General features: G+C 39.0%; 1 protein-coding gene across 1 annotated transcript in view; it reads left to right on the forward strand.

Moving 5' to 3' along the window:
- Positions 1-15,112, forward strand: part of LOC139247634 (collagen alpha-2(IX) chain-like) — a gene marked incomplete at its 5' end in the record, with an annotated part of 87,898 nt that overhangs the window by 43,381 nt on the left and 29,405 nt on the right. The window contains one exon of the mRNA XM_070871700.1: positions 163-217. Within this exon, the coding sequence (XP_070727801.1) occupies positions 163-217 (55 nt within the window). The remainder of the gene's footprint in view (positions 1-162; positions 218-15,112) is intronic.

Consider the following 15,112-nt stretch of genomic DNA (forward strand, 5'->3'; position numbering starts at 1 on the left):
AGAGCCGATGAGCAGCCTGTGCGTGACCTCCGGCCCGCAGCATGTCCACGCAGCTTGCCGGGAGCATAGACGGTGAATGAGCCCTGACTGGCTCACATTGTGGCAGCTTCAGTCCAGGATGTGTCAGCTTCATACCTGATCTGTCTGCTTCTCTTTTCACAGGGACGAGATGCAGGAGATCAGCATATAATTGAGGTGGTCTTGAAAATGATGCAAGGTCAGTGCGGACAGACAATTCATTACCAAATACAGTCAAAGAGTTAGCAAACATTACAGGCAAGGTCACCACATTCATATTGAGTGTGTCAGTGAGTATTAGTGAGTGTGTCAGTGAGTATTAGTGAGTGTGTCGGTGAGTATTAGTGAGTGTGTCAGTATTAATGAATGTTTCAGTAAGTATTAGGAAGTGTGACAGTGAGTAATAATGAGTGTGTCAATGAGTATTAGTGTGTGTGTGTCAGTATTAGTGTGTGTCAATGAGTTTTAGTGAGTATATCAATGAGTATTAGAGAGTGTGCCAGTATCAGTGAGTTTGTCAGTATCCCTGAGTGTGTCAATGAGTATCAGTAAATGTGTCAGTAAGTATTAGTGAGTTTGTCAGTATTAGTGAGTGTATCAATGAATGTTAGTGAGCATTCAGTGAGTATTGGTGAATGTGTCAGTGTTAGTGAGTGTGTCAGTGATATTAGTGAGTGTTTTTGAGTGAGTGTGTCAGTGAGTATTAGTGAGTGTGTCAGCGAATATTAGTGAGTGTGTCAGTATTAGTGAGCGTGTCAGTGAGTATTGGTGAGTGTGTCAGTGAGTATCACTGAGTGTGTCAGCGAATATTAGTGAGTGTGTCGGTATTAGTGAGCGTGTCAGTATTAGTGAGTGTGTCAGTGAGTATTACTGAGTGTGTCAGTGAGTATTACTGAGTGTGCCAGTATTAGTGAGCGTATCAGTGAGTATTAGTGAGTGCATCAGTGAGAAGGATAGACAGGAAAAGGAGGCGGGGTGGCGTTGCTGGTTAAAGATGAAATTGACGCAATAGTTAGGAAGGACATTAGCCTGGATGATGTGGTATGGGTGGAGCTGCAGAACACCAAATGGCAGAAAACGCTAGTGGGAGTTGTGTACAGACCACCAAACAGTGGTACTGAGGTTGAGAATGGCATCAAACAGGAAATTAGGGGTGCGTGCAACAAGGGTACAGCAGTTATCATGGGTGACTTTAATCTACATATAGATTGGGCTAACCAAACTGGTAGCAATACGGTGGAGGAGGATTTCCCGGAGTGTATAAGGGATGGTTTTCTAGACCAATATGTCGAGGAACCAGCTAGAGAGCTGGCCATCCTAGACTGGGTGTTGTGTAACGAGAGACGATTAATTAGCAATCTTGTTGTGTGACGCCCCTTGGGGAAGATTGACCATAATATGGTAGAATTCTTCAGTAAGATGGAGAGTGACACAGTTAATTCAGAGACTTAAAGAAAGGTAACTTTGATGGTATGAGATGCGAATTGGATAGGATAGACTGGCGAATGATAATTAAACGGTTGACAGCAATGGCAGACATTTAAAGATCACATGGATGAACTTCAGCAATTGTACATCCCTGTCTGGAGTAAAAATAAAACGGGGAAGGTGGCTCAACCGTGGCTAACAAGCGAAATTAAGGATAGTGTTAAATCCAAGGAAGAGGCATATAAATTGACCAGAAAAAGCAGCAAACCTGAGGACTGGGAGAAATTTAGAATTCAGCAGAGGAGGACAAAGGGTTTAATTAGGAGGGGGAAAATAGAGTACGAGAGGAAGCTTGCCGGGAACATAAAAACTGACTGCAAAAGCTTCCATAGATATGTGAAGAGAAAAAGATTAGTGAAGACAAATGTAGGTCCCTTGCAGTCGGATTCAGGTGAATTTATAATGGGGAACAAAGAAATGGCAGACCAATTGAACATATACTTAGGTTCTGTCTTTACTAAGGAAGACACAAATAACCTTCTGGAAATACTAGGGGACTGACGGTCTAGCAGGAAGGAGGAACTGATTGGTCAGGAAATTGTGTTAGGGAAATTTATGGGATTGATGGCCGATACATCCGGGGGCCTGATAGTCTGCATCCCAGAGTACTTAAGGAAGTGGCCCTAGAAATAGTGGATGCATTAGTGATCATTTTCCAACAGTCAATAGACTCTGGATCAGTTGCTATGGACTGGAGGGTAGCTAATGTAACCCCACTTTTTAAAAAAGGAGGAAGAGAGAAAACAGGGAATTATAGACTAGTTAGCCTGACATCGGTAGTGGGGAAAATGTTTGAATCAATAATTAAAGATGTAATAGCAGCGCAATTAGAAAGCAGTGACAGGATCGGTCCAAGTCAGCATGGATTTATGAAAGGGAAATCATGCTTGACAAATCTTCTAGAACTTTTTGAGGATGTAACTAGTTGACTGGACAAGAAAGAACCAGTGGATGAGGTGTATTTGGACTTTGAAAAGGCTTTTGACAAGGTCCCGCATAAGAGATTGGTGGGCAAAATAAAAGCACATGGTATTGGGGGTAATGTATTGACGTGGATAGAGAATTGGTTGGCAGACAGGAAACAAAGAGTAGGACTTACGGGTACTTTTCAGAATGGCAGGCAGTGACTAGTGGGGTACCGCATCATTGTGAGTGCATCATTGAGTATTAATGAGTGTATCTGTGAGTATTAGGAGATGTGTCAGTATTAGTAAATGTGTCACTGCATATTAGTGAGCGTTCAGTGATTATTAGTTTTTGTGTCAGTATAAGTGAGTGTGTCAATGAGTATTAGAGTGTGTCAATGAGTATTAGTGTGTGTGTCAGTATCAGTGACTCTGTAAGTGATCATTAGTGAGTGTGTCAGTATTAGTGAGTTTGTCAGTAAGTATAAGTGAATATGTGAGTATTAGTGAGCATGTCAATGAGTATGTGAGTGTGTCAGTATTAGTGAATGTCTCCATGAGTATTAGTGAGTGTGTCAGTATTATTGAGCACGTCTGTGAGTATTAGTGAGTGTATCAATGAGTATTAGTGCGTGTGTCGGTATTAGTACATATGTCAGTGAGTATTATTCAGCGTTGCCATATTAGTGTGTGTGTCACTGAGTATTCGTGAGTGTGTCAGTATTAATGAGTGTGTCAGTATTGTGAGTTTATCAGTGTGTATTAGTCAGTGCGTCAATGAGTATTAACTATTGTGTCAGTGAGTATTAGTGAGCATGTCAGTGAGTATTAGTGAGTGTGTCAATGAGTATTAGTGAGTGTGTCAGTATTAGTGAGAGTATTAGTGAGTGTGTCAGTGAGTATTAGTGAGGCTGTCAGTTAGTATTGATAAGTGTATCAGTATTAGTGAGTGAATGAGTATTAGTGAGTGCATCAGTGAGTATTAGTGAGCATGTCAGTGAGTATTAGTGAGCGTGTCAGTGAGTATTAGTGAGTGTGTCAGTATTAGTGAGAGTATTAGTGAGTGTGTCAGTATTAGTAAATGTGTCGGTGACTATTAGTGAGTGTGTCAGTATTAGTGAGCATGTCCGTGAGTATGTGAGTGTGTCAGTATTAGTGAATGTGTCAATGAGTATTAGTGAGTGTGTCAGTATTAGTGAGAGTATTAGTGAGTGTATCAGTATTAGTAAATGTGTCGGTGACTATTAGTGAGTGTGTCAGTATTAGTGAGCATGTGCGTGAGTATGTGAGTGTGTCAGTATTAGTGAATGTGTCAATGAGTATTAGTGAGTGTGTCGGTATTAGTACATATGTCAGTGAGTATTATTGAGCATTGCCATATTAGGGAGTTTGTCACTGAGTATTCATGCAGGTGTCAGTATTACTGAGTGTGTCAGTATTAGTGAGTTTATCCGTGTATATTAGTGAGTCTGTCAGTGAGTGTTGTGAGTGCATCAATGAGTATTGGCGAGTGTGTCAGTGAGTATTAGTGAGTGTGTCAGTGAGTATTGTGAGTGTGTCAATGAGTATTAGTGAGCGTGTCAGCATTAGTGAGTTAGTCGGTATTAGTGAGCGTGTCAGTGAGCTTGTCAGTGAGTATTAGTGGGTGTATCAATGAGTATTAGTGAGTGTGTCAGTATAAGTGAGTGTGTCAATGGGTATTAGTGAGTTTGTCGGTGTTAGTGAGTGTGTCAGTGAGTACTAGTGAGCGTGTCAGTGAGTAATTAGGGAGTGTATCAATGATTATTAGTGAGTGCGTCGGTATTAATAAATATCAGTGAGTATTACTGTGTGTGTCCATATTTGTGAGTGTGTCAGTGTGTATTTAAGAGTGTGTCAATATTAGTAAATGTGCCAGTGAATATTAGTGAGCATGTCAGTGAGTATTAGTGAGTGTGGCAGTATTAGAGAGTGTGTCAGTGATTATTAGTGAGTGTGTCAGTATTAGTGAGAGTATTAGAGAGTGTGTCAGTATTAGTAAATGTGTCAGTGACTATAACTGAGTGTATCAGTATTAGTGAGTGTTTCTGTAAGTATTAGTGAGCATGTCAGTGATTATTAGTGAGTGTCAGTATTAGTGTGCGTCAATGAATATTTGTGAGTGTGTCAGTGAGTATTAGTGAGCGTGTCAGTATTAGTGTGTGTGTCAATGAGCATTAGTGAGTGTGTCAGTGAGAATTAGTGAGCGTGTCAATCAATATTAAGGAGTGTGTCACTGAGTATTAGTGAGTGTGTCAATGTGTATTAGAGTGTGTCAGTGAATATTAGTGAGTGTGTCACTGAGTATTAGGCAGTGTGTCGATATTAGTACATAGGCCAGTGAGTATTATTTAGCGTTGCCATATTAGGGAGTTTGTCAGTGATTATTAGTGTGTGTGTCAGTATTAGTGAGTTTGTCATTAATTATAAATGAATGTGTCAGTATTAGTGAGCATATCAGTGAGTATGTAAGTGTGTCAGTGAGTATTAGTAAGTGTGTCATTATTAGTGAGTTTCTCATTGAGTATTAGTGAATATATCAGTGAATATTAGTGAGTGTGTCAGTGAGTATTAGTGAGTGTGTCAATGGGTATTAGTGAGTGTGTCAATGCGTATTAGGAGGTCTGTCAGTATCAGTGAGTGTGTCAGTGAGTATTAGTGAGCATGTCAGTATTAGTGAGTGTATCCATATTCGTGAGTCTGTCAGTGAGTATTTGTGAATGTGTCAGTATTAATGTGTGTGTCAATGAGCATTAGTGAAGTGTTTTGTCGGTGATTATTAGTGAGTGTGTAGGTGAGTATTACTGAGTGTATCAATGAGTAATAGTGAGTGTGTCAGTATTGGTGAGTGTGTCAGTGAGCATTAGTGAGTGTGTCAGTATTAGTGAGAGTATTAGTGAGTGTTTCAGTATTAGTAAATGTGTCCGTGACTATTAGTAAATGTGTGTATTGACTGATACACACAATAATACTCACTAACACACTCTAATACTCATTGACACACTCACTAATACTGACACACTCACTAATACTCATTGATACATTCAGTAATATTCACTGACACACACAAATGCTCATTGACACACACACACTAATACTGACACACTCACCAATACTGAATGACACACACACTAATACTCACTGCCACACTTACTAACACCCACTGCCAAACTCAAAAATACACACTGACACATTCACTAATATGGACACACTCACTAATACTCACAGACATGCTCACTAATACTCACTGACACACTCAGTAATACTCACTGACATGCTCACTAATACTCACTGACATGCTCACGAATACTCACTGACACATTCACTAATACTCAATGATACATTAACTAATACTCATTGACCCACTCACTTATATTCATTGACAAACTCACTAATACTGACACACTCACTAATACTCATCAACATGCTCACTAATACTGACACATTCACTAATACTTACTGACACATTCACTAATATGGACACACTCACTAATACTCACTGACATGCTCACTAATACTCACTGACACACTCAGTAATACTCACTGACATGCTCACTAATACTCACTGACATGCTCACGAATACTCACTGACACATTCACTAATACTCAATGATACATTAACTAATACTCATTGACCCACTCACTTATACTCATTGACAAACTCACTAATACTGACACACTCACTAATACTCATCAACATGCTCACTAATATTGACACATTCACTAATACTTACTGACGCACTCACTAATACGGACCCACTGCCTAATACTCACTGACACACTCACTAATACTCACTGACACACTCACTAATGCTCATTGACCCATTTACTAATATTGACACACTCACTAATACTCACTGACACTCTTCACTAATACTCACTGACACACTCACTAATACTCACTGACACACTCACTCAAAAACATTCACTAATACTCACTGACACACTCACTAATGGTCATTGAGACACTCACTAATACTAACTGACACACTCACTAATACTCACTGAGGCGCACACTTATACTGACACATTCAGTACTACTCACTGACTCACTCCCTAATACTGACACACTCACTAATACTCAATGACCCATTTACTAATACTAACACTCTTACTAATATTCTCACTCATACTGACACACTAATGCTCATCGACACTCACTCATACTGACACTCTCACTAATATTCTCACTCATACAGACTCACTAATAATCGAGTGTGTCGGTATTATTAAATATGTCAGAGTATTAGTGAGTGTATCCATATTCGTGAGTGAGTCAGTGAGTGCTAGTAAGTGTGGCAGTGAGTATTAGTGAGTGTGTCAATGCATATTAGTGTGTGTGTTAATGAGCATTAGTGAGTGTGTCAGTGAGTATTAGTGTGTGTGTCAACATTAGTAAATGTATTGGGGAGAATGCCAGTGGGTATTAGTGAGTGTGTCAGTAATGGAGAGTGTGGCAGTGAGCATTAGTGAGTGTGTCAGTATTAGTGAGAGGATTAGTGAGTGTGTCAGTATTAGTGAATGGGTCAATGAGTATTAGTGAGTTTGTCAGTGAGTACTAGTGAGTGTGTCAATGCATATTAGTGAGTGCATCAGTGAGTACTAATGAGTGTGTCAATGTGTATTAGTGAGTGTGTCAGTGAGTATTAGTGAGCGTGTCCGTGCGTATTAGTGAATGTTTTTGAGTGAGTTTGTCAGTGAGTATTAGTGAGTGTGTCAGTGAGTATTAGTGAGTGTGTCAGTGATTATTAGTGAGTGTGTCTGTATTAGTGAGAGTATTAGTGAGTGTGTCAATTAGTAAATGTGTTCGTGACTATTAGTGAGTGTGTCAGTAAGTATAAGTGAATGTGTCAGTATTATTGCGCGTGTCAGTGAGTATGTGAGTGTGTCAGTATTAGTGAGTATGTCAATGAGTATTAGAGAGTGTCAGTATTAATGAGTTTGTCAACGAATATAAGTGAGTGCGGCAATGAGTATTAGATTGTGTCAATGAGTGTTACTGAGTGCATCAATGAGTATTAGTGAGTGTGTCGGTGAGTATTAGTGAGCATGTCAATGAGTATTAGTGAGAGTATCAGTGAGTATTAGTGAGCGTGTCAGTGAGTATTAGTGAGTGTGTCAGTGAGTATTAGTGAGAGTATCAGTGAGTATTAGTGAGTGTGTCAGTGAGTATTAGTGAGCGTGTCAGTGAGTATTACTGAGTGTGTCAGTGAGTATTAGTGAGTGTGTCAGTGGGTATTAGTGAGCATGTCAGCATTAGTGAGTGTGTCAGTATTAGTGAATGTGTCAGTGAGTATTAGTGACCATGTCAGTGAGTATTAGTAAGTGTGTGAGTGAGTATTAGGGAATGTATCGATGAGTATTAGTGAGTGTGTCGGTATTATTAAATATGTCACAGAGTATTAGTGAGTGTATCCATATTCATGACTGTGTCAGTGAGTATTACCGAGTGTGTCAGTGAGTATTACTGAGTGTGTCAGTGAATATTAGTGAGTGTATCAGTGGGTATTACTGAGTTTGTCAGTGAGTACTAGTGAGTGTGTTAATGAGTATTAGTGAGTGCTTCAGTGAGTACTAATGAGTGTGTCAATGTGTATTAGTGAGTTTGTCAGTGAGTATTAGTGAGCGTGTCCATGAGTATTAGTGAATGTTTTTTGAGTGAGTTTGTCAGTGAGTATTAGTGAGTGTGTCAGTGAGTATTAGTGAGTGTGCCAGTGATTATTAGTGAGTGTGTCGGTATTAGTGAGAGTATTAGTGAATGTGTCAGTATTAGTAAATGTGTTCGTGACTATTAGTGAGTGTGTCAGTAAGTATAAGTGAATGTGTCAATATTAGTGAGCGTGTCAGTGAGTATGTGAGTGTGTCAGTATTAGTGAGTATGTCAATGAGTATTAGAGAGTGTCAATATTAGTGAGTTTGTCAATGAGTATAAGTGAGTGTGGCAATGAGTATTAGATTGTGTCAATGAGTGTTACTGAGTGCATCAATGAGTATTAGTGAGTGTGTCAGTATTAGTGAATGTGTCAGTGACTGTTAGTGACCATGTCAGTGAGTATTAGTAAGTGTGTGAGTGAGTATTAGGGAATGTATCGATGAGTATTAGTGAGTGTGTCAGTATTATTAAATATGTCACGGAGTATTAGTCAGTGTATCCATATTTATGACTGTGTCAGTGAGTATTACCGAGTGTGTCAGTGGGTATTACTGAGTGTGTCAGTGGGTATTACTGAGTGTGTCAGTGAGTATTAGTGAGTCTGGCAGTGAGTATTAGTGAGTGTGGCAGTGAGTATTAGTGAGTGTGTCAATGAATATTACTGAGTGTATCGATGAGTATTAGTGAGTGTGTCAGCATTAGTGAGTGGGTCAGTATTAGTGAGTGTGTCAGTGGGTATCAGTTTGCGTGTTAATATTAGTAAATGTATTAGTGAGCATGTCAGTGAGTATTAGTGAGTGTTCCATGATTAGTCGTGAGTGTGTCAGTATTAGTGAAAGTGTCAATGAGTATTAGTGACTGTGTCAGTATTAGTGAGTTTGTCAATGAGTATTAGTCAGTGCATCAATGTGTATTAGTGAGGGTGTCAGTGAGCATTAGTGAGTGTGTGAGTATTAGAGAGTGTGTTATTGAGCATTACAGAGTGTGTCAGTATTAGTGAGAGTATTAGTGAGTGTGTGAGTATTAGTAAATGTGTCAGTGACTATTAGTGAGTGTGTCAGTATTAGTGTATGTGTCAATGAGTATTAATGAGTGTGTCAGTATTAGGGAGTGTGCCAGTGAGTAATAGTGAGTATGTAAATGAGTATTAGAGTGTGTCAGTATTACCGAGCATGTCAGTGAATATTAGTGCATGTATCAGTGAGTATTAGTGAGTGTGTCAATGAGTAGCAGTGAGTGTTTCAGTATTAGTGAATGTGTCAATGAGTATTAGTGAGTGTCCAGTGATTATTAGTGAGTGTGTCAGTATTAGTGAGTTTGTCAATGAGTATTAGTGAGTGTCTCAGTGAGTGTCAGTGAGTCTGTCAGTGGGTATTAGTGAGTGTGTCAATATTAGTGAGTGTCTCAGTGAGTATCAGTGAGTCTGTCAATGGGTATTAGTGAGTGTCAGTATTAGTGAACATGTCAGTGAGTATTACTGAGTGTGTCGGTATTAGTGAGTGTGTCAGTGATCATTAGTGAGTGTGTCAGTGAGTATTAGGCAGTGTGTCAGTATTAGAGAGTGTGTCAGTGAGTATTAGTGTGTGCGTCAATCAGTATTAGAGTGTGTCAGTATTACTGAGCATGTCCGTGAGTATTAGTGCATGTATCAGTGAATATTAGTGAGTGTGTCAGTGAGTAAATGGGAGATTGTAAGTATTAGTAAATGTGTCAGTGAATATTAGTGAGCGTGCCAATATTAGTGCATGAATCAGTGAATATTAGTGAGTGCATCAGTGAGTATTAGTAGGTTTGGCAGTGAGTATTAGTTTGCAGGTCAGTGAATATTACGGCTTGTGTCAGTATTAGTGAGTGTATCAGTGAGTATAAGTTAGCGTGTCAGTATTAGTGAGGTATTAGTGAGTGTCTCAGTATTAATAAATGCGTCAGTGAGTTTTATTGAGTGCGTCAGTATAAGTGAGAATGTCAGTGAGTATTAGAGCATTTCATTGTTAGTGAGTGTGTCATTGCGTAGTAGTTAGTGTGTCAGTATTAGTAAATGTGTCAGTGGGTATTAGTGAGCGTATCAGTGGGTATTAGTGATTGTGTCAGTATTAATGAGTGTGTCAATATTAATGAGTATGTCACTGAATATTAGTGAGTGTGTCAGTATTAGTAAATGTATCAGTGAGTATTAGTGAGCAGGTCATGAGTATTAGGACATGTGTCAGTATTAGTGAGTGTGTCAGTGATTATTAGTGAGTGTGTCAGTATTAGTAAATGTGTCAGTGACGATTAGTGAGTGTGTCAGTATTAGTGAGCGTGTCAGTGATTATTAGTGAGTGTGTCAGTATTCGTAAATGTGTCAGTGATGATTAATGAATGTGTCAGTATTAGTAAATGTGTCCGTGACTATTAGTGAGTGTGTCAGTGAGTATTAGTGAGCATGTCAGTGAGTATTATGAGGTCTGTCAGTATTAGTGAGTGTGTCAGTGAGTATTACTGAGTGTGTCAGTGAATATTAGTGAGTGTATCAGTGGGTATTACTGAGTTTGTCAGTGAGTACTAGTGAGTGTGTTAATGAGTATTAGTGAGTGCTTCAGTGAGTACTAATGAGTGTGTCAATGTGTATTAGTGAGTTTGTCAGTGAGTATTAGTGAGCGTGTCCATGAGTATTAGTGAATGTTTTTTGAGTGAGTTTGTCAGTGAGTATTAGTGAGTGTGTCAGTGAGTATTAGTGAGTGTGCCAGTGATTATTAGTGAGTGTGTCGGTATTAGTGAGAGTATTAGTGAATGTGTCAGTATTAGTAAATGTGTTCGTGACTATTAGTGAGTGTGTCAGTAAGTATAAGTGAATGTGTCAATATTAGTGAGCGTGTCAGTGAGTATGTGAGTGTGTCAGTATTAGTGAGTATGTCAATGAGTATTAGAGAGTGTCAATATTAGTGAGTTTGTCAATGAGTATAAGTGAGTGTGGCAATGAGTATTAGATTGTGTCAATGAGTGTTACTGAGTGCATCAATGAGTATTAGTGAGTGTGTCAGTATTAGTGAATGTGTCAGTGACTGTTAGTGACCATGTCAGTGAGTATTAGTAAGTGTGTGAGTGAGTATTAGGGAATGTATCGATGAGTATTAGTGAGTGTGTCAGTATTATTAAATATGTCACGGAGTATTAGTCAGTGTATCCATATTTATGACTGTGTCAGTGAGTATTACCGAGTGTGTCAGTGAGTATTAGTGAGTGTGTCAGTGGGTATTACTGAGTGTGTCAGTGGGTATTACTGAGTGTGTCAGTGAGTATTAGTGAGTCTGGCAGTGAGTATTAGTGAGTGTGGCAGTGAGTATTAGTGAGTGTGTCAATGAATATTACTGAGTGTATCGATGAGTATTAGTGTGTGTGTCAGCATTAGTGAGTGGGTCAGTATTAGTGAGTGTGTCAGTGGGTATCAGTTTGCGTGTTAATATTAGTAAATGTATTAGTGAGCATGTCAGTGAGTATTAGTGAGTGTTCCATGATTAGTCGTGAGTGTGTCAGTATTAGTGAAAGTGTCAATGAGTATTAGTGAGTGTGTCAGTATTAGTGAGTTTGTCAATGAGTATTAGTCAGTGCATCAATGTGTATTAGTGAGGGTGTCAGTGAGCATTAGTGAGTGTGTGAGTATTAGAGAGTGTGTTATTGAGCATTACAGAGTGTGTCAGTATTAGTGAGAGTATTAGTGAGTGTGTGAGTATTAGTAAATGTGTCAGTGACTATTAGTGAGTGTGTCAGTATTAGTGTATGTGTCAATGAGTATTAATGAGTGTGTCAGTATTAGGGAGTGTGCCAGTGAGTAATAGTGAGTATGTCAATGAGTATTAGAGTGTGTCAGTATTACCGAGCATGTCAGTGAATATTAGTGCATGTATCAGTGAGTATTAGTGAGTGTGTCAATGAGTAGCAGTGAGTGTTTCAGTATTAGTGAATGTGTCAATGAGTATTAGTGAGTGTCCAGTGATTATTAGTGAGTGTGTCAGTATTAGTGAGTTTGTCAATGAGTATTAGTGAGTGTCTCAGTGAGTGTCAGTGAGTCTGTCAGTGGGTATTAGTGAGTGTGTCAATATTAGTGAGTGTCTCAGTGAGTATCAGTGAGTCTGTCAATGGGTATTAGTGAGTGTCAGTATTAGTGAACATGTCAGTGAGTATTACTGAGTGTGTCGGTATTAGTGAGTGTGTCAGTGATCATTAGTGAGTGTGTCAGTGAGTATTAGGCAGTGTGTCAGTATTAGAGAGTGTGTCAGTGAGTATTAGTGTGTGCGTCAATCAGTATTAGAGTGTGTCAGTATTACTGAGCATGTCCGTGAGTATTAGTGCCTGTATCAGTGAATATTAGTGAGTGTGTCAGTGAGTAAATGGGAGATTGTAAGTATTAGTAAATGTGTCAGTGAATATTAGTGAGCGTGCCAATATTAGTGCGTGAATCAGTGAATATTAGTGAGTGCATCAGTGAGTATTAGTAGGTTTGGCAGTGAGTATTAGTTTGCAGGTCAGTGAATATTACGGCTTGTGTCAGTATTAGTGAGTGTATCAGTGAGTATAAGTTAGCGTGTCAGTATTAGTGAGGTATTAGTGAGTGTCTCAGTATTAATAAATGCGTCAGTGAGTTTTATTGAGTGCGTCAGTATAAGTGAGAATGTCAGTGAGTATTAGAGCATTTCATTGTTAGTGAGTGTGTCATTGCGTATTAGTGAGTGTGTCAGTATTAGTAAATGTGTCAGTGGGTATTAGTGAGCGTATCAGTGGGTATTAGTGATTGTGTCAGTATTAATGAGTGTGTCAATATTAATGAGTATGTCACTGAATATTAGTGAGTGTGTCAGTATTAGTAAATGTATCAGTGAGTATTAGTGAGCAGGTCATGAGTATTAGGACATGTGTCAGTATTAGTGAGTGTGTCAGTGATTATTAGTGAGTGTGTCAGTATTAGTAAATGTGTCAGTGACGATTAGTGAGTGTGTCAGTATTAGTGAGCGTGTCAGTGATTATTAGTGAGTGTGTCAGTATTCGTAAATGTGTCAGTGGTGATTAATGAATGTGTCAGTATTAGTAAATGTGTCCGTGACTATTAGTGAGTGTGTCAGTGAGTATTAGTGAGTGTGTCAGTGAGTATTAGTGAATGTGTCAGTATTAGTGAGAGTGTCAGTGAGTATTAGTAAGTGTGTCAGTGAGTATTAGTGAGCATATCAGTGAGTATTAGGAGGTCTGTCAGTATTAGTGAGTGTGTCAGTGAGTATTACTGAGTGTGTCAGTATTAGTGAGAGTGTCAGCGAATATTAGTGAGTGTGTCAGTGAGTATTAGGAGGACTTTCAGTATTAGTGAGTGTGTCAGTGAGTATTTGTGAGTGTGTTAGTATTAGTGAGTGTGTCAGTGAGTATTACTGAGTGTGTCAGTATTCGTGAGAATGTCAGTGAGTATTACTGAGTGTGTCAGTATTAGTGAGTGTGTCAGTGAGTATTAGTGAGCATGTCAGTGAGCATTAGGAGGTCTGTCAGTATTAGTGAGTGTGTCAGTGAGCATTATTGAGTGTGTCAATGAACATTAGTGAGTGTGCCTGTATTAGTGAGTGTGTCTGAGTATTAGCGAGTGTGTCAGTATTAGTAAATGTGTCAGTGACTATTAGTGAGTGTGTCAGTGAGTATTAGTGAGTGTGTCAGTGAGTATTAGGAGGACTTTCAGTATTAGTGAGTGTATCAGTGAGTATTAGTGAATGTGTCAGTATTAGTAAATGTGTCAGTGACTATTAGTGTGCGTGCCTGTATTAGTGAGTGTGTCAGTGAATATTATTGAGTGTGTCAGTATTAGTGAGTGTGTCAGTGTTTATTACTGAGTGTGTCAGTATTAGTGCGAGTGTCCGTGAATATTACTGAGTGTGTCAGTATTAGTGAGTGTATCAGTGAGTATTAGTGAGCATGTCAGTGAGGTCTGTCAGTATTAGTGAGTGTGTCAGTGAGTATCAGCGAGTGTGTCAGTATTAGTAAATGTGTCAGTGACCATTAGTGAGTGTTTCAGTGAGTATTAGTGAGTGTGTCAGTGAGTATTAGTGAATGTGTCAGTAATAGTGAGCCTATCTGTGAGTATTAGTGAATGTGTCAGTATTAGTGAGAGTGTTAGTGAGTAATAGTGAGAGTGTCAGTATTAGTAAATGTGTCAGTTAGTATTAGTGAGTGTGTCAGTATGATTGAGCATGTCAGTGAGTATTAGGAGGACTTTCAGTATTAGTGAGTGTATCAGTGAGTATTAGTGAATGTGTCAGTATTAGTAAATGTGTCAGTGACTATTAGTGTGTGTGCCTGTATTAGTGAGTGTGTCAGTGAATATTAGTGAGTGTGTCAGTGAGTATTAGGAGGTCTTTCATTATTAGTGAGTATGTCAGTGAGTATTACTGAGTGTGTCAGTATTAGTGAGTGTGTCAGCGAGTATTACTGAGTGTGTCAGTATTAGTAAATGTGTCAGTATTAGTGAGAGTTTAAGTGAGTAACAGTGAACCTGTCAGCGAGTATTAGGTGGTCTGTCAGTGAATATTAGCGTGTGTCAGTATTAGTAAATGTGCCAGTGACTATTAGTGAGTGTGTCAGTCAGTACTAGTGAGTGTGTCAATGAGTATTAGTGAGTGTGTCAGTGAGTATTAGTTAAAGTGTCAGTAATAGTGAGCCTATCTGTGAGTATTAGTGAATGTGTCAGTATTAGTGAGAGTGTTAGTGAGGGTGTCAGTGAGTAATAGTGAGAGTGTCAGTATTAGTAAATGTGTCAGTTAGTATTAGTGAGTGTGTCAGTCAGTATTAGTGAGTGTGTCAATGAGTATTAGTGAGTGTGTCAGTGAGTATTAGTTAATGTGTCAATAATAGTGAGCCTATCTGTGAGTATTAGTGAATGTGTCAGTATTAGTGAGAGTGTTAGTGAGGGTGTCAGTGAGTAATAGTGAGAGTGTCAGTATTAGTAAATGTGTCAGTTAGTATTAGTGAGTGTGTCAGTATGATTGAGCATGTCAGGGAGTAGTAGACAACAAGTCAG

This window comes from Pristiophorus japonicus, unplaced genomic scaffold, assembly GCF_044704955.1.
Source record: "Pristiophorus japonicus isolate sPriJap1 unplaced genomic scaffold, sPriJap1.hap1 HAP1_SCAFFOLD_277, whole genome shotgun sequence".
NCBI lineage: Eukaryota > Metazoa > Chordata > Chondrichthyes > Pristiophoridae > Pristiophorus > Pristiophorus japonicus.